This window comes from Aquarana catesbeiana, linkage group LG06 (genome assembly GCF_042186555.1).
Source record: "Aquarana catesbeiana isolate 2022-GZ linkage group LG06, ASM4218655v1, whole genome shotgun sequence".
NCBI classification, from domain to species: Eukaryota; Metazoa; Chordata; class Amphibia; order Anura; family Ranidae; genus Aquarana; species Aquarana catesbeiana.
The window spans coordinates 85,231,590-85,255,805 of record NC_133329.1 but is presented as its reverse complement, the minus strand read 5'-3'; the positions used below and the strand labels follow the sequence as shown (position 1 = coordinate 85,255,805).

At 42.0% G+C, this 24,216-nt stretch overlaps 1 protein-coding gene across 4 annotated transcripts in view; it reads left to right on the top strand.

The window, feature by feature from the left end:
- Positions 1 to 24,216, top strand: part of LOC141148700 (syntaxin-binding protein 4-like) — a 98,706-nt gene that overhangs the window by 72,394 nt on the left and 2,096 nt on the right. For 2 of the 4 annotated variants that reach the window (XM_073636352.1, XM_073636354.1), the window contains exons 10-20: positions 992 to 1,154; positions 5,201 to 5,267; positions 6,738 to 6,832; positions 6,936 to 7,032; positions 7,561 to 7,697; positions 10,502 to 10,594; positions 10,886 to 10,951; positions 11,190 to 11,378; positions 12,412 to 12,522; positions 14,103 to 14,149; positions 15,410 to 15,516. In XM_073636352.1, coding sequence (XP_073492453.1) covers positions 992 to 1,154; positions 5,201 to 5,267; positions 6,738 to 6,832; positions 6,936 to 7,032; positions 7,561 to 7,697; positions 10,502 to 10,594; positions 10,886 to 10,951; positions 11,190 to 11,378; positions 12,412 to 12,522; positions 14,103 to 14,149; positions 15,410 to 15,516 — 1,172 coding nt within the window. The remainder of the gene's footprint in view (positions 1 to 991; positions 1,155 to 5,200; positions 5,268 to 6,737; positions 6,833 to 6,935; positions 7,033 to 7,560; positions 7,698 to 10,501; positions 10,595 to 10,885; positions 10,952 to 11,189; positions 11,379 to 12,411; positions 12,523 to 14,102; positions 14,150 to 15,409; positions 15,517 to 24,216) is intronic. The other 2 variants (XM_073636355.1, XM_073636356.1) reach the window with 1 other exon arrangement.

The following is a 24,216-nucleotide window of genomic DNA, read 5'->3' as shown; positions in this document are numbered from 1 at the left end:
CATAAGAAAACTTTGATTTCACCACCTGTGCTCTGCACAAGTGGTAAAAATGAACAAAATTGTGTTTTTACCAAAATGCAGAAAGTTTCTGACTTTCAGCTTGTGCTAGTTGTATCAATGTTACTCTGTCGTACTTAAAGTGTTACTAAACCCTTGACCCTGCATTCAATATGTCTGGTCTCCCACAGTACACAGAACATGAGAATGCAATTGTTTTAGTAACTATAAACTGCTAAATACCTTTTCTCATCAGTAGAGAAAGTCTTGCGACTTCTATCAGTGCCTGGTTAAAGCTTGTAGGAGGAGTTTTCAGTCCTATAAGGCTGCAGGACCCCTGACCCTCTATCTGGACAGTGCTGATTGGCCCTGGGCTGATCACATTCACCCCCCCCCCCCAAAAAAAAAAAACTCTAGCAATGCACACCATTGCATGTGCAGCTTGCCTCCAAGGCTCTGTTCTATCATGAGATGGATTGGGGACAGTGGAAGAAGGGGAGGATCAGAAAAGACAGGATCAAACAGCATTTTTACACAATGCAGAGGATTAACCCCTTAGGGTCCACAGTGAGTGTAACAAGCATGCTTCACTACATATACAGACTGATTTTACTGTTGTGGGTTTAGTAACACTTTAATGGGTGATTATAATTTAGGAATGCTTTGTGTGTGGCTTAACGGGGACTTATTTAATAAAAATCACTGCAAATCCTTCAGTTACTGAATACGGTATGAATGGTGGCAGAGGGGCAACCCCACCACATATTGCTCCTGTTAGTACAGAGGAACTGTTCTGGCAGAGCTGACATGCTTGTTTGGTTTGTTGAGGGTAGAAGACTTGGAGCGACCAGCCCTAGTCAGTAGCCCTTTTGTGGTTGAAGCTCGCGCTTTTTGTAGATTGCCTATGGTAGCAGCGTACCGTACATAAGCAAATTTTGGGCAGAGAACCTCAGAACCTTTATGCATTATGTTGTCCTTCTGTTATATTCTTCAGGAGTTTATTTTGTCTTCTAAGACAGGACAGTTGCATCGATGTGTCCTTTATCCCGAATGCATTGCGGATGCTAGGAGGCAGTAGTTCTGCGCCACTGCAGCACAGGATGCTGGGAAACGGACTGCCCTCCTGCAGGCTGAAAGTCCACGTCCGATCTCCAGAGGTAAGAGATGCATTGCTTCGATTCAGTAAGACAAAGAACACTTGGCAGACTCTTGTAGGCCATAGTAACCAGTGATAATGAGGATCTGTTTTCTGATTGGCTGCTACTGCCTACTGCTTCAATTTGGGAAATCAGGCAAAGTTTATGATCTTCTTTTATGTGTTCACCTGATTTTACTACAAGAATTAAAAGACTGAAATCCACTTTTCTATATGTAAATTTTTAGATCAGCCTTTCCCAACCAGAGTTCTGCTGAATTCCTAAAGTTCCTTCAGAGTTTGTAGGGGTTCCTTGAATTGTGGCTGATTGCACTCATTTGATGATGCCTTCTTAATTCTTGCTTCAATGCCACCTGGCAGAGCCAACAGCCGGACATCAATTCTCTCTTTAGCTATCGGTAATGGTGGCTGTGTGACCATCAATGTAAGGGGCATCATTCCCAATGATCATCAATGTAAGGGAAATTCTTTCCAATGATCACCAATGTAAGGGACAGTCATCCCACTCATTCTTCCCACTCACTACCAATGTAAGGAGCATTCTTCCCAATGACCACCAATGTAGGGAGCATTCTTCCCACTAACCACCAATGTAGGGAGCATTCTTCCCACTGACCACCAATGAAAGGGGCATTCTTCCCACTAACCACCAATGTAAGGAGCATTCTTCCCACTGATCACCAATGTCAGGAGCATTCTTCCCACTGATCACCAATGTAAGGAACATTCTTCCCACTGACCTCCAATGTAAGGAGCATTCTTCCCACTGACCACCAATGTAAGGAGCATTCTTCTCACTGATCACCAATGTAAGGAGCATTCTTCCCACTGATCACCAATGTAAGGAACATTCTTCCCACCGATCACCAATGTAAGGAACATTCTTCCCACTGATCACCAATGTAAGGAACATTCTTCCCACCGATCACCAATGTAAGGAACATTCTTCCCACTGACCACCAATGTAAGGAGCATTCTCACTGATCACCAATGTAAGGAGCATTCTTCTCACTGATCACCAATGTAAGGAGCATTCTTCCCACTGACCACCAATGTAAGGAGCATTCTTCTCACTGATCACCAATGTAAGGAGCATTCTTCCCACTGACCTCCAGTGTAATAATTATTTATATAGCACCAACAGTTTGCACAGTGCTTTACAATGTTAGGGCAGACAGTACAATTACAATACAATTCAATACAGGAGGAATCTGAGGGCCCTGCTCGTTAGAGCTTACAATCTAAGAGGGAGGATCAAGTGATACAAAAGGTAATAACTGTGGGGGATGGGCTGATGAAGAAAGTAAAAGTACAGTTGTTAGGTAGTGGCAGAATAGGCTTCTCTGAAGAGAAAAGTTTTCAGGGATCGCCTAAAAGTGGATAGAGTTGGAGATATTCGGACAGATTGGGGTAGGGAATTTCAAAGATTGGGAGAGGCTCGGGAGAAGTCCTGGAGGCGAGTATGGGAGGAGGTGACGAGGGAGCTAGAGAGCGGGAGGTCTTGGGAGAAAATAAGAGGATGATTTGGTTGGTATTTTCAGACTAGGTTAGTGATGTAGCTCGGGGCAGAGTTGTGGATGGTTTTGTAAGTTATTGTTAGTATTTTCAATTTAATGTGTTGGGTGGCAGCCAATGGAGGGATTGGCAGAGAGGGGTAGCAGACACAGAACGGTTTTTAAGGTGGATGAGTCTGGCAGCAGCATTCATGATGGACTGAAGGGGGATAACCTATTTAAAGGTAAGCCAATGAGGAGGGGGTTTCAGTAGTCGAGGTGAGAGATAACCAGGGAGTGAATCAGGAGCTTTGTGGTTTCATTAGTTAGGAGGGGACCTGTTTTTGGAGATGTTGCGGAGGTTGAGGCGGCAAGCTTTGAAAAGTGATTGGATGTGGGGCATTCTTCACACTGATCACCAATATAAGAGAGTTCTCCTTACTGAAGACCAATGTGAGGACATTCTTCCCACTAATCACCATTGTAAGGAGCATTCTTCCCACTGACCACCAATGTAAGGACAATATTCCCACTGGCCCTCAATGTAGAGGACATCCTTCCCACTGACCACCAATGTAAGGGCATTCCTCCCACTGACTACCAATGTGAGGATATTCCTCCCACTAATCACCAATGTAAGAAACATTCTTCCCACTGGCCACCAATGAATTATTTTTAGCAGGGGTTCCCTTAGACATGAATATAATTTTTGGGTGTAAAAAGGTGTGAGAGACCGTTTTAAATGACTGCTGGCATAAGGTTGATATACAGTCCAAAAAAATAAATGACAACTGTGACAGACCTAGCCGGGAGAGAGACTTTTGGAGGGGACTGTATGCTACCTTCTAGCCGATCGATCGTGGGTCCTGGCATTTGGGAGAACGGTGTTCTTTGTGAGCTGTATGCCTGGGGACCCTTGAGGTGGTATTACTGTGGATTCGGGTCCTGGTCCCCCAGGACACACGGACTCTGGGGACCCTGGATTTGCCATATTGGAATATGACTGATTCATACCGTTGGGACTCCTACTGTTAAATGCTAATGTAATCAATTCCAGCTACCTGTCTGTTGTCTGCTAAAATGTGTATTGTAAATAAGTATCTAGTATGGGATCTAAGAGTCATTAGATCCCCATTGTTATTTGTGTTTAATTAACTCTGCTATTGTGATAATGTTGATTGGATTTTCTGAACTACAAGATGGCCAGTCTGGCCTAAAGGTCATGTCTGAATCATCTAGGCTGTCTAAAGGGATTAGTTAATTAGCTCATGTTAATTAGATTAATTAGGTTACAGCTGTATTGTTAGAGTAATATGAGCAGGAGGTCTGCACCTCCTCTTTTAGTGTATAAAAGAGCCTGTATTTTGCAATAAAGGAGATTCCTGGTTGAACTTACATACAGCCTGCCTGGTGTTTGTTCTGAGCTATCACAACTGGGTTAGAATGGCACATAGCTGTAGTTCTAATCCCGGAGCATTGGATGACCGAGCAATCAGATGGTGCGATCTGCAATCTGATTCTATAGCAGCAGAGGAGTGTCGGGAGAGTGGAACTGAGCGAGCAAGGGGCTCGTTACAATAACAATCTGTACAGCTTCAGCAACAAATATCGCCGTGAGGATACAAACACACAGACCTTACTTCCACCCTGAGTGCTTGCAGATGTAACTCACCAGACCTAATTGACCCCACAGAGAGAACAATATGCGCTTATTGTGTGTAATTCAAGCCAAAGGATGGTCCAAGGACAAGCTATTGCTCCTCTGACAGCTCCAACTGATCCCACATACTGGTTTACCACACCAGGTCCCATATAGGTCCGTGGATTACTCCAATGGAATACTGAACATCAGTATTACCACGAAAAAATAAACTTCAGATAGTACAAGTGCGTTCCACAATAGTTTTGTATAGATATACGCAATACAATTGTTCACAATAAATAAAGCATAAAACTGTCTGATGTCAATTATGAAACGCATAGGAAGGAGCCTTGTAGATTGACACTAAATCTGTTTTTTTTTAACATGAACTGCTTGTCCTGCAGTTTTATACTTTTATTGTATTGATTTTCTTGTGAAACTTCGTATTACATACTGTATTTAATTAAAACTGGATGGTGAATGGTACTTGTACTTGCCTGAGGTTTTCTTTTGGTGCTATTGATGTTCCGTATTACATTGGAGTATTCTATGGATCTTTATAGGACCTGGTATGTAATTCAGGCAGAAGAATGGTATAGGGACCACGGTGCTATTCATGTTTGGTGTTATATTTGAGCAATCCACTGATCTATATAGAACCTGGTGTGGCAGACCTGTTGTGGTAGGTGTTCTGAGTTGGCGGAGTGTCAGGATGTCCCCGGACCAATCTTCTTCTTGAATTACACACCGTTAGTGCATATTGACCTCATTCCCTCTGTTGGGACAATACGATCAAGTGAGGCACTGGAAACACCAAGGTGGAGCTCACGTCTCATATCTGCATCCTCATTTGTAGATGAATTATATATTTTTAATTTATTTTCTGAGTAACTCTCCTTTGTTGCATTTCAGTGCCGACTTGAAAACAATGTGCCTTCGCCATCCCCTGATATCTGTCCTCCAGAACTAACCATTTCAGGTAAGACTCACAGAGGGTGGTGTAATTTCCTTGTCAAAAGAAGTTTATTGAGTATACAATGTTATAAAGATACATAAAGATACATAAAGTAAGTTTACAAGGATCTATAAAGTAAGCTCATTGTTTTACAGTAGAGGGTGGTGTAATTTCAATAAGAACAAGTTTGCAGTTATTAAAGTAACACTGACCTGTTCTATATTTCGATTTGTAAATACTCCCTTTAGTGGTCATTAGTATGTCAGAGAATGTGGTTAGCTTCCCTGTTGAATGACTGGTCCGGTAGGATAAGTGAAATTAGTTCTTGCTCTGCTGAAAGTTAGGAGAAAATTGGGACATTTTGCTTAGCATTGTCAGCCTGAATCAGGATCATCATATAAGCAACATTTCTTAACTGGGGATCCTGCTAGTAAGAGCACTTCCTGTTGTGTGCTGACATTGCTAACCATCTGTCTAACAAATAGCAGCTGCTTTGTCCGCCTGCTGAGTGCATTTCATCATTTGGCCATTGGGCTGCTTCAAATGTCTGTTAGATAGACAGCCTATTGGCCAACTGAAGGAGCTTGCATGGGAGAATGACATTGCTACTGGTAATTGCAAGGCAATGGCTTAGCATTATTATCCTGCAACAGGAAGTGCTGTCACTGGTGAGATCCTAAGAAAAGCAACATTGTAATAGCTTTTTTTTTTTTTTTTTAGTTGCTTAATAAACCTGTATAGAGTGAGGCATGATGCCAGTCATACTGAGAAATAGATTTTAGGATTTATGAGTTCAATTTTGAATTTGGAGGAGTTTTTTTTTGTTCCAGTCCATAAAGTATCCGATTTTATGGTAGATATTGACTAAGACAGGGCTGTCGTAACACATGGACCAACCTGGGCTCTGCTCAGGGGACCCAGGAGCATGGGGGCCCCCTGCAATCCCTCCCCCCATTCAAGTTTCCGGCAGTCCTCCAGCACTTTGCAGGGCTTATGGGGGAACCCCCAAGGTGGAGCATTTTATTACTGCTGCTGCTTGTTTGGGGCGATGTGTACTGCTTGGGATGAATAGAAGAAGACTGTACTGTGCCCTCCTGCCCGACCTGTACTGCGCTGTACTGCGCCCTCCTGCCCACCCTGTACTGTGTATAGACATACATATATACAGGCCACTGATAGGCTGGGAGAGGCATTTATGTCAGAGGGGCAGTGTGTACAGGGAGGGGGATAGTTTAAAAAAAGGAGTGGGAGCAGCGTGTACAGGAGAGAAGGAGGTCAGTGTATACAGGGGGGCAGTGTGTAGAGAGGGTGGGACAGCTGTGCTCAATATGTAGCATCATTTAGCCACACCCACTTTCTTCCGCACGTGCCACAGGTCATCATCTCCATGGTAGGGGCCTCAGTGCATTACTTTGCCCAGGGGCCCATGATGCTATTAAGATGGCACTGGACTAAGATTGAGAGCAGTTCTCATTGTTTAATTCTGCATTTCAGTTCCTGTATCCTCACCGATTCACAGGCCATCATCCCTCAAGCAGAAAGTCCTGCTGGATCCTCACGTCCGGATCAAAGAGGAGAAACTGGAACTGGTGAGTCCTATAAAGAGATTTGGAACCGTGGGTCATTCACTGTACATACAAATAATGGATTGTATATGACCCAAAACTAACCAGTCATTATTCTGCCCTTCAGTTCTTGCAGTTTCTGGGGTTGGACGTCCCGGAAGAAAAGAGGAGAGAAATCCATCGGGGCCTGATCACTGACTGCCAGGGCACCGTAGCCTATAGAGGTATCTGATTATGTTCTAGGTTATGCTAGCCATTTACACATAACATATTATAGCAAGTTAGACTCAAACTCTTTAAAATGCCAATTACTGACTAGTGTTTGATCAAAATCGTATTAAATGTATATATGTATGTATATATATGTAGACAATTGTTTAGCTCCATAAAGACACAGTGACAAGCACTCCAAATAAATGTTCATCACATATTTATTGTGAAGACAGCATCATCTTAGTCCGAGAATACCCATGTTTTGGGGCCTTGCAGGGACCCTTCCTCTAGGCAGTCGTGTGCCTTAAATGCCCTATTAATCCCCAAAACGCCTGTAATCTTTGACTGTTGTGACCCTGTCTTTATAATAAATAGGCGATACACATTTATTTGGTGTGCTTGTGACTTTATTTCTTTGGATTGAGTTTTGGCATGGTACTATACATTGCAATCACATTAAGCAATCATTTAAAGGTCAAGTACGGAAAGGAGTTCAGCTTTCAAATTTGATGTTTATTGAGTTGATCTCTTCTGCTCAGACTTGCTGCAGGTTCTCCGTGACTGTCTGCAGGATGAATTGGAGGAGGCAAGCCTAGATGCCAGCTGCCTGCTCTTCACCCATTGTGAAGTGGCCAACTTACTTGACACCTCCGCGTTCCACTCGCTGGTCACCAAGGTGCGCCACTGCCTGCCATAACCTTATCGACACCCATTATGGGTGGAGCTTCAGCCTGCTATTTCCTGACTGTCACCTATTATGGGTGCGGTTATAACCTTTTGTTGGGAGATGATAATAGTGTGGGTCGCTTACTATTGCCTTGACTTTGGAGTGAATGGGGGTACATGAAAAGGACCTTGTTTGGAATGAATCTGAATGTGGTATATTACAGGTGCAAATGTTCTAAAGACAGTTAATATAAAATCATTTTGTGATTAAAATAAAACACTAGGTCAGGTATATACTGTATGTTGCAATTATTTTTTTTTTTAGCAAATGGTGTGCTAATGGGGGGGGGGGATACCTAGACCAGAACTTGCGTTCTTCCTTTCCATGTCAGGTGTTTTAAAGTGAGAAACTCAATGAGCAAACTTGTCCTGGAGGCTGCCATTGCTGACCTCTCCATCTGAAAATTCTTGTTTCCTGGCTGTAATGCTCAGCCTCTTTCTTTAATATCTTATGTCAGCCCTTCTCAGCCTTTTTACCCCTGGGGAACCCTTGACATAAGCTTCATGTATTGAGGGACCTGAGCTAAAATTAAATAATTGGGATGAGAGGGAAGAATGTTTCTTACATTTATGGTCAGTATGTTTCCCTTTCAGGGGTGAACAGAATGCCACTCTTAGACAGGTAAAAAGATAATGGGTGTCATGTTGCTGGCTCTGCCAAGTGGCATTGTACCCAGGATTATGCAGGCACCATCAGGTGAGAGGTCAATCAGCTACAGCCTCAGGAACTCCTTTCAACCTCTGAAGGAACCTTAGGGTTCCACAGAACTCTGGTTGTGAATGCCTACCTTAAGTCATTGGCCTGAAATAAGTATGCAGATAACGGTTTCTGACTGAACTCCATCTGCTTCCTTGCTCTTGTTCAGTGGTTGAGAAAGTAAAGAAGACACTGCATTGGGATAACAGTAAGACAACTAACAATTTCAGAAGAAGGTCCACGATGGTAGCACCTGTATTTCTGCAATGACAGATTTACTTGAAAGTTACAGTGTGCTAAACCACAACTTAGAAGGCAGCAATGTTGTATCAGTCAGCATACGGTGGGTAAACGTACCCTTTTTGGTGTCCTCCCAAATACCTGGCCGCAATTCAGCTATGAGCACCAGGCACAGGGGCCATCACTTGGTATAGCAAGTAGTAGTGAGTCATCTTCAACTGGACTTGTCCTGTAATGTTGAAAATGTTTTGAGGCATCCAAGTTATTTCTTTAGAACTGTGTGGCTGTTTTAATGAAGTAGCTACAAATTTTCAAAGCATTTTTAAGATTTCAGTGTTCTTTATGAACTATTCACACGTTCAACCATAGGGACTGGGCATCGAGTGATTAACCATGGCACCAAGAGATTGGATGATGTAAGTAGAACTGTCATTCCAATTCAGTTCTTCACATATTGCATGGTGATTAGATTAAACCGGACCTGAACTGAAAACAATGGACGTGCTATGTTACAGGGAACATCTAGAAATATTAATTGTGCCTAAGTAGTACCCTGAAAAATCTGCCTTCCTCCTGAAACATAATAGTATGCTTCCTTTGCCTAGTGGCTCATAACAGTATATCTGCAGTATGAGATCATCTGACTGCTAGTCTTTCCAGGTTGGAGTGAGGTTTGGTGATATAATTACTGTGCTGCTCATTTACTTGACATATGGAGGCAAAGTACTGTTTGTAGCAAGATGGTTGCCTCCACACAGGGACACGGTGCAAAACAAGGCATGGTAAGTCAGTAAATGGAAAATGATCAGCCGCAGGAAGACCACAGGAAATACTGGTGACTAGTGGTTTGCCCTCTCCCTGCCTTTTATTTTTGAGGCATAGCTTCAGTTCTTCCTTAAGATGCCAGAGTTACCTGTGTTGCTATAAATGCAGGATGTGGTCATGACATTTATTAGAACTGAAGAAGGTGTTTGAATAAACAGCAAAACATTTTCAACAATACAGAACAAGTCCAGTTGAATGCAACCAACTACTACTAGCTATACCATGACCTGGATAAAAAAGCTGTCACCTCACCTGGTGCCATGAGCGGGAATGTGTGGTGAGCCCTGTGTAACTAATGAGTTTAAGAAAACTGATAGCTGCATAGGGAATTCCTGGGACACCCAATGGCAAATCAAATGGTGGAATGAGTGCTAGAAATGTCCTCTGCTTCCCTATTATTGGAAACTCAGTAAAAAGTTGCTTTTTTCAGCCAGTACCGATAGCTCATTTCCAGAAAGGGAGCATTCTTGAGAGTGCAACTATAGAGATCGCAAACCATGCAACTGCTCTGGGGCCCCATCAATGTTTAGCTACACAGTTATTTTTGGCATTTCAATAAAATGACTGTATATTTAGTTCTGGAACCACTTCACAATTGCTATGAAAGTAAGTGATGTCTTGTATTAGTGTTGTCATCATCTTTGAGATGGAGATTGGAGAGACTGGAGGCCCCTTAGTTGTTTTGCTATGGGGCCCCATCGCGTATAGGGGCTGATTTCCTAAAACTGGAGAGTGTAAAATCTGTTGCAGCTCTGCATAAAAACCAATCGGCTTCCAGTTTTTTTTTTTTGTCAAAGCTTAATTGAGCAAACTTAAGTTAGAATTGATTGGCTACCATGCGGAGCTGTACAAGATTTTGCACTCTCCGGTTTTAGTAAATCAACCCCATAGTGTCCTGAACATTCCATAAAGAAAAATGAAAGCTGTGTTACTGTTCATCGAATTTATCAAGAATATTTCTACTTTTGACATTCCTATCCAAAAATTTGCAGGAGGAAGACATACCAAGGTTCTCCGACAACTTAGAACTGGAACAGCTGCAGGATGATGTGTCAGAATTGAGGCAAGAGGTCCGCCGTCTGAAGGTGAATGTTAGTTTAGGAGGGTTATTGTTACAGAGTACCTATAGTTCCGAAGTTAATGTCTACAAAAAAAGTAGGTAGGGATAAAGTAGCCTATTTTAGCCAAGTTTTAGTTAGGCTGAGGAATTTTTTTTTTTTTAATCTATGTCCAAGTTTTCGAAATTTGACCTCCCTTCCTCTGTCAGAGACACAAAAAGCAAGAACATTTTTGTCAACAAAGACATGCCAGTGATATAGACAGCTTATTGGTGGGTGGAATTGTCTTGTATAATTTAGGTTTGGTTGCATTTTCAGGCGCTGCTGGTAGAAGTGGAAACCAGTAAGAAAGTGACAGAAGAGGAACTCGTAAGGATGAACCAGGTGAGCACAATCTTTCCAAGCCTTAAAAAGCCTATCTCAAGCCAAGACATGCTATTTAGTTATGGACAGAGCATGGAAGGCACCTTTTCAGGTTTTTATTGCTGCCTTTGTCCTTGTTGGGGAGATTTACCCAAATTAACTCGTTCTCACTCATCAATGAGGGAGAATGAAGTCTGTAATGATAAAGCCTCAAGAAACAGGCCTAAAATATTAATATATCATCCCGGACATGTTATAGAAAGTCCTGGGACTCCTGTCCGAGAACCGCTGTCTTCACAACAAACTGGAGGTGGCCGACGTGGCTCAGCATCAGGCGCACAGTGCTGAACATGACTATGAGGAGGTCATCCATCTTCTGGAGACTGAAATTACAGAGCTTAAGAAACAGTTGTCAGGAAAGAAGACGATGACTCTGGAAGTTAACGAGGTAAGAGAATATTGCTGTATCTTCACATACCAACATCAATTATCATTAAGCATTCACAAGAATTTCATTAAAGTTAAAATACTAGGAGTGCAAAAGTATACAAATTTTGGTCAGGCATACAGTAGATACTGAACAATGTAAATACAATGCATAGGCGTGCACATAGGATGTAGCAGGGCATACTCTAATAACCCTGTGTTAGGCAGATTCCCCCCGCTGCTTGGCTGCAGAGAAAGGGACTAGGGGATGTCTGTCCTCAGTCCCTTTCTTTGTCTCAAAAGTGAGACATCAGGGGTCTGTTTAGACCCCTGATATTTCACCAAAGCCCCCCAATGGGGCACTTAAAAAAAATTGTAAAAAATAAAATACCAGTAATAAAAAATGATTGTATAAAAATTTTGTAAAACATAAAGCAATTGTAAAAATGTAATAATAAAAAATATAAATATAAAAAATAAACTACTGACACCAACCTCTGCCCTACTGACATTGTGCACTGCTTTACTGACACTGCGCATTGCCCTACTGCCCTATATATTTATACACACACGCATGTGTGTTTGAGTTTTGGGGTGCACACCCTAATGCAATAGGCTGTTCACACCTATGATACAATGTACAAACCATGGTAAAAAATAGTACATTGTAATGAATTACTGGCAAATGGTAGGTGTTTTTATAATCTTTGGAAATGGTCTATCAAACTGAGCAGATAAAAAAGTCACCCTCCCTTGGATAATCTAAATCTACTGGCTTGTACACGCTATCCTACAACATTTACCAAAATATTAAAAACCGCCTTTGGATAAAAATTTGTTTCATCCCTATTGCATTCTCTACTAAAGATGTTATGTTGTATAGGGAAATCATTAATGTATCCCGTACCAACAGACAAAAAAATAACAATTGAGGTAGAAAGGCATGACTAAAAATAAACTATAAGGAATTGTAATATATGAAAAAATAAACAAAAGCTTTTTATTGAGTCAAGTCATTTTTTACAGAAATTTTTAAAATGGTGTCCCCTTTTCAGGGCTTGGATTTAAACAGACGGTTATCATTGTCAGACTGTCAGTTGCGCAAATCTGAAATCTCTCGCAAACACCTGGAAGTGTCCAATAAGAAACTACTCAACTTTGTACAGGTAAGTTAGTTAACTCTCAGGACTCACTTCAACTTCCACCGAACATCTTTCACTCGGTGTTGCACCCTTCTGTTTACCATGTCATTGCTGTGTTCATTTTCCAGTGTCTGCTTTTATATGGATACATGCTCAGTCAACTTGCAACCATTTTTTCATCACTGCACCTTCCCAACCATTCCAGATTAATGTCCCAAATAGTCTACATCGCTGCACTTCTGTCTTCTCCCAACTGGTTCAGCTCACTGCACCTGTCTTTTCCAACCGGTCCAGCCCACTGTACCTCTGTCTTCTGTTTTCTCCCAAATGGTTTATATCACTGAGATGGTGCAGTGATGTAGACTAGTTTTCTTTTCTCAATCAGTCTATATCCCCACACCTTCAACCCCCACCAAACATCTGTCACTCAATGTTGCACCTTTTGACCATGTTATAGATCATTGTTATATGTTGCATCTATTGTCCATGTACATCTTCCAGTCTCTATCTTTATATGGATACATGTTCAGTCTACTTTCTACCATTTTTGCATACCACACCTTCCCAGCCATCCCAGGTTAATGTCCAAACCAGTCTACATCACTGCACATCTGTCTTCTCCTAACTGGTTCAACTCTCTGCACCTCTGTCTTCTCCTAACCAGTCCAACTCTCTGCACCTCTGTCTTCTCCTAACTGGCCAAACTCTCTGCACCTCTGTCTTCTCCTAAGTAGTTCAACTCTCTGCACCTCTGTCTTCTCCTAACTGGTTCAACTCTCTGCACCTCTGTCTTCTCCTAACCGGTCCAACTCACTGCACCTATGTCTTCTTCTAACTGGTTCAACTCTCTGCACCTCTGTCTTCTCCTAACTGGTTCAACTCTCTGCACCTCTGTCTTCTCCTAACCAGTCCAACTCACTGCACCTCTGTCTTCTTCAACCGGTTTAACTCGCTGCACCTCTGCTTTCTTCTAACCGGTCCAACTCTCTGCACCTCTGTCTTCTCCTAACTGGTTCAAATCTCTACACCTCTGTTTTCTCCTAACCTGTCCAACTTACTGCACCTATGTCTTCTTCATCCAGTCCAACTCTCTGCACCTCTGCCTTCTCCTAACTGGTCCAACTCTTTGCACCTCTGTCTTCCCCCAATCAATATACATCACTGAGATGGTGTGGTGATGTAGATTAGTTTTCTTTTCCCACTCAGTCTACATCTGCACACCTGTGTCTTCTACCAAATGGTCTATATTGCTTTCCTTTCTAAACAGTCTACCTCACCGAATCTCTCTCTTCTCCCAAATGGTCTACCCCACTGCACCTTCTCCCAACCATGTACCAGTCCTTATCATATCACCTTTCACCTTTATCTCCTACATTTTCTCTACATGTGTCTCCTACTATACATCACCACCTCCTATTTTCTCTGATTCTTTTTGTCAATTTATTTGCTTCCATTGGTCAAAGCCTTCTCTCCCTGATCTCAACATCTATGCGCTCCAATAGGGATTCCCTTGCTCCCAAGACAAGAGGTTAAATTGTTGGACATGTTCAATTTTTAATGTAGATTTTTGCGAGTTTACACGATCTTTCTTTTTCTTTTTCAAGAAAATTCAGACACTTTTAACTTCAGTCCAGCTACATGATGAGAAAAGGTACGTTTTCCAATTTTGTATGGCATAAGGTTGGGGATGCATTACTTGATCCTGGCCTGATTGAGTGACATGCAAAAATTGGGCTGTGGGGAACTCTTTAGGTTGACAAATATCAAAAGAGGCTGTTATTACACACATTTCCTAGCTTTTGGGAAATAATCGATCACTGATTGTTCCCTTTTCAATGAAGAAAAGGGAAACATTTTTCACTGTGCTTGTGTCATATTTATTCGTATAGGTCGTGAATGCAGAACCTGGGAGTGGGTCCTAGCATAGGTAAAAACCTACTAAATGTTATTTGCAGCCTTAAATCATAAAGTTTAGGATCTCTCTTAGGAATGACTTACCTTTAGATAAATTTAATCCACTGGATTAAATTAAATTGACTTTGACTTCCTCTATAAACTATCTAATAACCTTGTGCTTTTATACAGAGTTATACACTCACTGGCCACTTTATAAGGTACACCTGTTCAATTGCTTGGTAACACAAATTACTAATCAGCCAATCACAGGTCAGCAACTCAATGGATTAAGGCATCTGGACATGGTGAAGACGATTGCTGAAATTCAAACCAAGCATCAGAATGGGGAAGAAAAGGAATTTAAGTGACTTTGAACATAGCATGGTTGTTGGTGCCAGAAGGCCTGGTCTGAGTATTTCAAAAGCTGCTGATCTACTGGGATTTACTCGCACAACCATTTCTAGAGTTTACAGAGAATGGCCCAAAAAAGAGAAACTATCCAGTGAGCGGAAGTTGTGTGGAGGAAAATGTCTTGTTGATGCCACAGGTCAGAGGAGAATGGGGATACTGGTTACTGGTTCAGGATGATAGAAATGCAACAGTAACTCAATAAACCGCTCGTTACAACCAAAGTATGCAGAATACCATTTCTGAATGCACAACACGTCGAACCTTGAAGCAGATGTCTTGTTTTGACACCCCCCACCCTCCAAAAAAAAATAATACATCACTAGCCGCCACTGGTGAAAATGCACTTGTGGGTTTAGCCAATCATTTTTTGTACAATTCTCCTTCAAGGGGGGGCATGGCAGGGGGTGTGTCCTATGCTTAAATACTTATGCTAATAGGTGTCCCTCATTCCCATCTCAGCAAGTTGGGAGGTGTGCAATAGGATACAAATTGAATGGCTTATATAGGGTTGTCCTCATATATCATAGTTTCGCTAAATAAAAAGGGGTTTGTACAATCAGATTGTAGTGTATATTTGCACTGTAAAAGTTCCTCTTTCTTGTAGGTGTGAAGAAGTGGAGACCAGCTATGATGGCAATGCGTTGAATGCCTGCTTGCCCTCTGCACAGCTGCTGGTTACAGAAGTCAGCGATATCCTAGAATCTTGTAATGGTAAGATACCCATGTGCACGCTATCTTTATCCTGCAAAGACTCCACTTTGATACTGATAGCAACAGACTAACCATAACATTCTTTCCGTTAACTTGTTTAGTTTTAATGTGCATCTAAAACCAAGAGCAAAAGTGTAACATAATGCAGCTTACAAGTCCTTAGAAGTGGTGACTTCATTAGTTTTATTTTTTTTTTCAATACAGGTGCATCTCCAAAAATGTGAATATCATCAAAAAGTAAATTTTTTTCAGTAATTCAAAAAGTGAAACTCAGATATTATATAGATTCATTGCACACAGAGTGATATATTTCAAGCGTTTCTTTCTTTTAATATTAATGATTATGTCTTACAGCTAGTGAAAACCCAAAATTCAGTATCTCAGAAAATTAGAATATTGTGAAAAATGTAATATTGTAGAATCACGGTGTCACACTCTAATCAACGCAAAACACCTGTAAAGGTTTCCTGAGCCTTTACATGGTCTCTCAGTCTGGTGCAGTAGGTTAGGGAAGACTGCTGACTTGACAGTTGTCCAGAAGACAGTCATTGACACCCGCCACAAGAGAAGTTGGCTGTTCACAGAGTGCTGTATCCAAGCATGTTAATGGTAAGTTGAGTGGAAGGAAAAAGTGTGATAGAAAAAGGTGCAGGGATAACCGCAGCCTTGAGAGGATACTGAAGAAAAGGCCATTCATAAATTTGGGGGAGATTCACAAGGAGTGGACTACGGCTGGTGTCAGTGTTTCAAGAGCCAAAACACGCAGACCTATCCAGGACAAGGGGTACAACTGTCACATTCCTTGTGTCAAGCCACTCCCGGACCAGAGACACCATCAGAAGCTTCTTACCTGGGCTAAGGAGAAAAAGGAACTGGACTGTTGCTCAGTGGTCTAAGGTTCTTTTTGGATCAACAAAAATTTTGCATTTCATTTGAAAATCAAGGTCCCAGACAGTGACGTCGCTAGGGGGGTGTGGTTCGTATCCAGGTGACACCCCCTTGAGGGGTGACACCATCCCAAGGGTGACGAAAGCCCTAACTTCCTTTGGCAGCTTTTTTCTCTTCAGCCGACCCAGAACTCCCCCAGAGCCGTGGCTGCATCTGACCTGTGTCTTTCTTCTCCTCTCTTACTGCTTGGCTTCTGAGCTTGTCACTATCTCCTCATCTACAGCTGCCGCCTGTGTGTACCTGAGCCGCCCATCCTGGCCCTGAGCTGGTACGGTAACGGGCGGGGGGTGTGTTGGCTTGTGATTGGGGGGGCTCTCATTTGTTTTTGAAAATGAAGAAAGACAAGAAAAAACATTTTTTTTTTTCTTTTTTAAATTTTCAAAACTTTGTGACAAAAAGTGAGGTCTGCAAAATACTCACTATACCTCTCAGCAAATAGCTTTGGGTGCCTACTTTCCAAAATGGGGTAATTTGGGGGGGGGTTTGTGCCACCTGGGCATTCCATGGCCTCCGAAACTGTGATAGGCAATGAAGAGTGAAATCAAAAATTCACGCCCTTAAAAGCTTGAAGGCGCTGCTTGGTTTTCGGGGTCCCGTACGCGGCTAGGCTCCCAAAAAGTCTCACACATGTGGTATCCCCATACTCAGGAGAAGCAGCAGAATGTATTTTGGGGTGTAATTTCACATATTCCCATGGCATGTTTGAGCAATATATCATTTAGTGACAACTTTGTGCAAAAAAAAAAAAAAAAAATTTGTCTCTTTCCCGCAACTTGTGTCGCAATATAAAATATTCCATGGACTCGACATGCCTCTCAGCAAATAGCTTGGGGTGTCTACTTTCCAAAATGGGGTCATTTGGGGGGCTTTTGAACTGTCCTGGCATTTTATGCACAACATTTAGAAGCTTATGTCACACATCACCCACTCTTCTAACCACTTGAAGACAAAGCCCTTTCTGACACTTTTTGTTTACATGAAGAAGTTATTTTTTTTTGCAAGAAAATTACTTTGAACCCCCAAACATTATATATTTTTTTAAAGCAAATGCCCTACAGAATAAAATGGTGGGTGTTTCATTTTTTTTTTCACACAGTATTTGCGCAGCGATTTTTCAAACGCATTTTTTGGGGAAAAAACACACTTTTTTAAATTTTAATGCACTAAAACACACTTTATTGCCCAAATGTTTGATGAAATAAAAAAGATGATCTTAGGCCGAGTACATGGATACCAAACATGACATGCTTTACAATTGCGCACAAACGTGCAGTGGCAACAAAATAAATACATTTTTAAAAGCCTTTAAAAGCCTTTACAGGTTACCACTTTAGATTTACAGAGGAGGTCTACTGCAAAAATTACTGCCCTCGATCTGACCTTCGCGGTGATACCTCACATGCATGGTGCAATTGCTATTTACGTTTGACAACAGACCGCCGCTTGCGTTCGCCTTAGCGCGAGAGCAGGGGGCGACAGGGGTGCTTTTTTATTTATTTATTTTTTTCTTTATTATTTTTTTGCTTTTTTATCTTATTTTTAAACTGTTCCTTTAATTTTTGTTTTTTTTAATCATTTTTATTGTTATCTCGGGGAATGTAAATATCCCCTATGATAGCATTAGGTAGTGACAGGTACTCTTTTTTGAAAAAATTGGGGTCTATTAGACCCTAGATCTCTCCTCTGCCCTCAAAGCATCTGATGACACCAAGATCGGTGTGATAAAATGCTTCCCCAATTTCCCAATGGCGCTATATACATCCGGCGAAATCTAAGTCATAAAATGCTCGTAGCTTCCGGTTTCTTAGGCCATAGAGATGTTTGGAGCCACTCTGGTCTCTGTTCAGCTCTATGGTCAGCTGGCTGAATCACCGGCTGCATTCTCAGGTTCCCTGTTGAGACAGGAGAGCCAGAGAAAAACACGGAAGACGGTGGGGGGCATTCCCTCCCACGGCTTGTAAAAGCAGTCTAGAGGCTAATTAGCCACTAGGATTGCTTTTACATGAAAGCCGACCGCTGGCTGAAAAGAATGATACCAAGATGATACCTAAACCTGCAGGCATCATTCTGGTATAACCACTCAAAGTCGTGAATGGCGTACCTGAAGACAAAAAAATGGTTAACAATAAAGCACAGTAAACGGTAAAGTATAAAAAATTGCATACCTGAAAAGCAAACATGATAAAACATAATAACAATAAAACATTGCAGAATAGAATACAGTAAAAAAGAGCAGAACAATAGAGAGAATAGAGAGAGAGAGAGAACAATAAAACGACAACTATTTTTTTTTTATTTTATATATATATATATATATATATATATATATTTTTTTTTTTTTTTACACTTTTTTTGTAACTAACTTTTATAACTGTAACCGGTTCCAGGTTCGGGTCTCTCAAAATGCGATGGCATCTTGGGAGACCCTGTGAAAGTGTGTCCTAGTCTGTGGAATGCTGTACCCTACGCTAATACTCAACTAGTGAATGGTAGCGTTCAAAACATTCACCAATGCAAAGACCAGGTTTGTCAGGACAGGAGGGACAATAATAGCGGGTGTCACGCCTATATCCGCGCTTGCTGCAGACACGACATCTTTTTTGGGGGGGTTCGTTGAGTAGGGGTACTCGGGAGGACATCAAGAAAATGCCTCTCATGCAGCCGACTGCATTTGGTTGGGGATGTGAATGGGGGAAGTACGGGTGCTGCAGAAGCGGTGGGTTCCCAATTAGGATTGGCGAATGCAGCAGGAAGGACATTATGGGCACGACGGGCCTGTGTTTGTCTTCTTGGTGGCAGCGGGACACTACTTGTGCTTGCCACCTCACCAGCTTGAACTGCACTTATGGGACTCGCCACGTCACCAAGTGTTACTGCAGTGCGGGTTTGACTACGACCGGGGTGTACTAGGCCACTGGTGCTTGCCAGTTCAATAAAAAGCTACCAAAAAAACTGTTAGCGATCGCAGGGATCAGGCCTGACTCTGCGAATGCTGCAGTTATGCGTTTAGTGTTTTGTAAGTGACAGTGATCGATCGATACTGCGCTTGGGTGGGCTGGGCTGGGCCGGGCGGAGGGGCAAAACGCAGGTGCTAGCAGGTATCTGGGCTGATCCCACTAACACTGCGTTTTTAGGAACCCTAAACTGCTGGGGATGCTAGTATAGATCTGATCGGATCAGATATTGATGCGTTCAGATACTATACCACTAAGGGAGGTGTACGGTGCGTGGGTGTTAGCGGTACTGGCACTAACCTGACGCTGCCTGGGGCTGGTGCTTGCCAGTTCACCAAAATGCTACCAAAAAAACTGTTAGCGATCACAGGGATCAGGCCTGACTCTGCGAACGCTGCAGTTATGCGTTTAGTGTTTTGTAAGTGACAGTGATCGATCGATACTGCACTTGGGTGGGCTGGGCTGGGCTGGGCGGAGGGGCAAAACGCAGGTGCTAGCAGATATCTGGGCTGATCCCGCTAACACTGCGTTTTTGGGAACCCTAAACTGCTGGGGATGCTAGTATAGATCTGATCGGATCAGATATTGATCCGTACAGATACTATACCACTAAGGGAGGCGTATGCTGCGTGCGTGGGTGTTAGCGGTACTGGCGCTAATCTGACACTGCCTGGGGTGACGCATATCACCACCGGGTGATCAGGGGGCTAAACCTTTATTCGGTAATAAACGGCGGGTTCCCTGACACTATAAAAAATAAACGAATTAACCAGCGTCACCCGTAACACTTATACGGTGATCAGTGGTGAAAGGGTTAACTAGGGGGCAATCAAGGGGTTAAAACCTTTATTAGGTAGTAGTATATGGGGGTCCCTGACGCTATAAAACGCTGACGGCGAACCTAAATATTTACCTCCCTAACTAGCGTCACCAGCGACACTAATACAGCGATCAGAAAAATGATCGCTTAGCGACACTGGTGATGGGGGGTGATCAAGGGGTTAAAACTTTATTAGGGGGGGTTAGGGGGGTACCCTAGACCTAAAGGGGGCTAACCCTAACTGTCCTAACACTGTAACTGTAACAAACTGACACCAATGCAGTAATCAGAAAAAAAAAAAAAAAAAAAACTGCTTGGGGTCAGTTTGTGACGGGGGGGGGGGGGGGGGGGGGTGATTGGGGGGGGGGATCGGGGGGCGATCGGGGGGGGCGATCGGGGTGTTTTGTGTGCCTGGCATGTTCTACTGTGTGTGTGTGTGTTGTGCACTCACATTACAGTCTTCTCTCCTCGGCGCCGGAACGGAAAATACCGAGCGGATCGGACCCCCCACCCGCGGGAGGCAAATCACGTATATGTACGTGATTTTGCCTGCCCATGCCGCCTTGCCGACGTACATCGGCGTGAGGCGGTCCTTAAGTGGTTAATGATCATGGTATCACTGTGCTTGATTGGCCATCAAACTCTCCTGACCTAAACCCCATAGAGAATCTGTGGGGTATTGTCAAGAGGAAGATGAGAGACACCAGACCCAACAAAGAAGATGAGCTGAAAGCCGCTATCAATGCAACCTGGGCTACCATGACACCTCAGCAATGCCACAGACTCATCGCCTCCATGCCACGCCGCATTGATGCAGTAATTCATGCAAAAGGTGCCTCGACCAAGTATTGAGTTCATACCATACTGTACATGGACTTACTTTTCAGTAAGCCAACATTTCTGTATTAAAAAAATCATTTTTTTAATTAGTTTTATGTAATATTCAAATTTTCTGAGATATTGAATTTTGGGTTTTCACTAGCTGTAAGCCATAAATATCAAAATTGAAAGAAAGAAATGCTTGAAATATATCACTCTGTGTGTAATGACCCTATATATATAATATGAGTTTCACTTTTTGAATTGAATTACTGAAATAAATTAACTTTTTGATGATATTCACATTTTTTGAGATGCACCTGTACCTGTTGATCCTGACAGAAATGCTGTGTCAATCCCACTTGTGAGATGCACTAAAAGAACTTCCAAGCTATCTTCTGTAAACTACAGATCCACCGACCATGGAGATGAAGAGAAGAGGATGGTGTCTTTGTAGTCCAAATCATTAGAGCAGCCTACAGTAACAACCATGGCTTTCTTCGTAGATACAGTGATAGAGCGTTTTCACCCTAGGACAGGAAGTGTGTTACTGGCAGGATCACCAGGTAAAAATAAGTGAAAAAAAGAAAGAAATCCAATGAAGCCACCACATCTAAGGACTGGTAAGCTTCATTATATTCCATTTTTTGTGTCTGGGTTTAAATCCATTTGAATATTAGGTTGGCAACCTCAAAGGATTTTACAATCATTTTAGGCTGCGATAAGGATGAGATGAGCGTATGTAAAATTGAAGCACCACACTGATATTCAAGTCCAGAGTCATGTTTATTTCAATGGCAGATTGTTAACGAAGCCGACGCATTTCGAGGGCTGTAACTCTGCCCCATACATTGGGGCTTAAAAAAGGCTGCTAGAACTAGCTGCAGACAGATGATGAGCAATCCCACAACTCTGCACACTTGATAGCTCACAAGAAAAACGCCCTACACCTCGTGATACCTTCACTGCGCTTCTGAAATATGTGTCTCAAATAAACTGTAGCTGCCACAAATATATACCAAAATGTGTGACTGAATTTAAACCTCTAATATAAGTGTTTTATGGGTATTCTTTAGAGATAGTAAACCCACTCGCGTGTATTTATCATATGAATAACGTTATTAATAGTATTCACCCAGTTGTGCATTTATTCATTACCATGTTTGAATGTTACTAAAACATTGTTGCAATAATAGGCTGTAAAAAGCGCTTTATTGTGGAGACACAGGGAGTGCGCAGGAGCAAGTCACTTTGTTTCCGCCCACTTGGGGAGTCCAGGAAATAAAGGGAGAAGCATTTCGTCGTACAGCCAATCCCATTAATAAGTCGGTTGTGACGAAACATGTCGGGGCGTGGCTATACGGCAAGCATCTGAAGCGTGACGGAGGACGCTTCATCGAGTGGTAGCGGCTTGAAACTAGGAGTGGGTGAGACTGCACTGCTGACACACTATCCTGGGTCCGCCGCGACCGCTATAGATCGCTTTACCAGTGCATGGAGTTTTTTTTGTGATCTCCTTTGGAGTGTTTTTGGCTTGTCTTGGTTTTTACACATGTGAGTGCAATGGTGTGCGATGCTTTAAGGTTTTAATAAATTTTCTGTACTTTATCACATTATTTGGAGCATTCTTTCATTTTCATGTGGAACAATCACTTCTTGTGGAAAAGGATTTGTGGCATTGACGCTTGCTGTTTGGAGATCACGTGTAAAATCTGCAGATCACATTTTAACCCCCATTAGTGGGGTTGAGGCGAGTTGTGCCAAACACGAGAGTGGGAGGCAATTGTAGCTGGTAAGTACAAATCTTGTGGGAGTGGAAGCACAAACACTGAGGTGTGGTGGTAGATCACAAAGAACAACAAAGAGATTCATTTATTTATTTTTTAGACCATTCATCAGAATATTCACCATTTATGAACTTTATGTCAACACTTTTATTATTTCACATCTGTCACAGGGTGTGTTGTTTTGTTTTTGTTTATTATGTGATATGATGTGATTGCTTGTTTTCTACCATTATTTTCTTTGTCAGATTTGTTCACATTGTGATTAATATTCAATAAGGGCTTTACTGTCTAAATATATATATATATATATATATATATATATATATATATATATATATATATATATATATATATATATATATATATTTATTTTATTTTTTCACCGTTTATTCAGATTTATCACTGGTTTTGGTTACTAGCACATATTCAATTACAGCGCTACTATTTATTCCACTTATATTAGAGGTTTAAATTCAGTCACACAATCCTACAACTCTGTCATAACAATACTCTTCAGTCAGTATACATTTTTCAATGTCTTTTTTTAATCCCTGTGAATGGGGGTAGAACTACAGCCCCTGAAATGCGTTGGTTTTGTAAACAATCGGTCTTTTGAACCAACTTGTATCTGGGCTTGAATATTACAGTGTTGTGCGTCATTTTTAGATCGACTTAAGCTGGCTATGTGCTAGTAGAATTTTGGACATTTTTTTGCTTTAAGAACAGTTGATTTTGTAATCATAATGCCCCGTACACACGGTTGGATTTTCCGACGGAAAATGTGTGATAGGACCTTGTTGTCGGAAATTCCGACCGTGTGTAGGCTCCATCACACATTTTCCATCGGATTTTCCGACACACAAAGTTTGAGAGCAGGCTATAAAATTTTCCGACAACAAAATCCGTTGTCGGAAATTCCGATCGTGTGTACACAAATCCGAGGGACAAAGTGCCACGCATGCTCAGAATAAATAAAGAGATGAAAGCTATTGGCTACTGCCCCGTTTATAGTCTTGACGTACGTGTTTTACGTCACCGCGTTCAGAATGATCGGATTTTCCGACAACTTTGTGTGACCGTGTGTATGCAAGACAAGTTTGAGCCAACATGCGTCGGAAAAAATCCTAGGATTTTGTTGTCGGAATGTCCGAACAAAGTCCGACCGTGTGTACGGGGCATTAGTGGGGTCAAAACTATGTTGATCTTCAACCACAGTGATGATAAAATTAGAAGGAGAGGGATGGAAATTTTTTCTTGCACAAATTTCTAGCAGTATATGCAGTTTTTATTTGGTAAAGTCCATTCGTTCCAAAATCAAAGGTTAAAAGCAAATTAAATTTTGAAGTACTTTTGAACAAAATTTGTCAAGTCG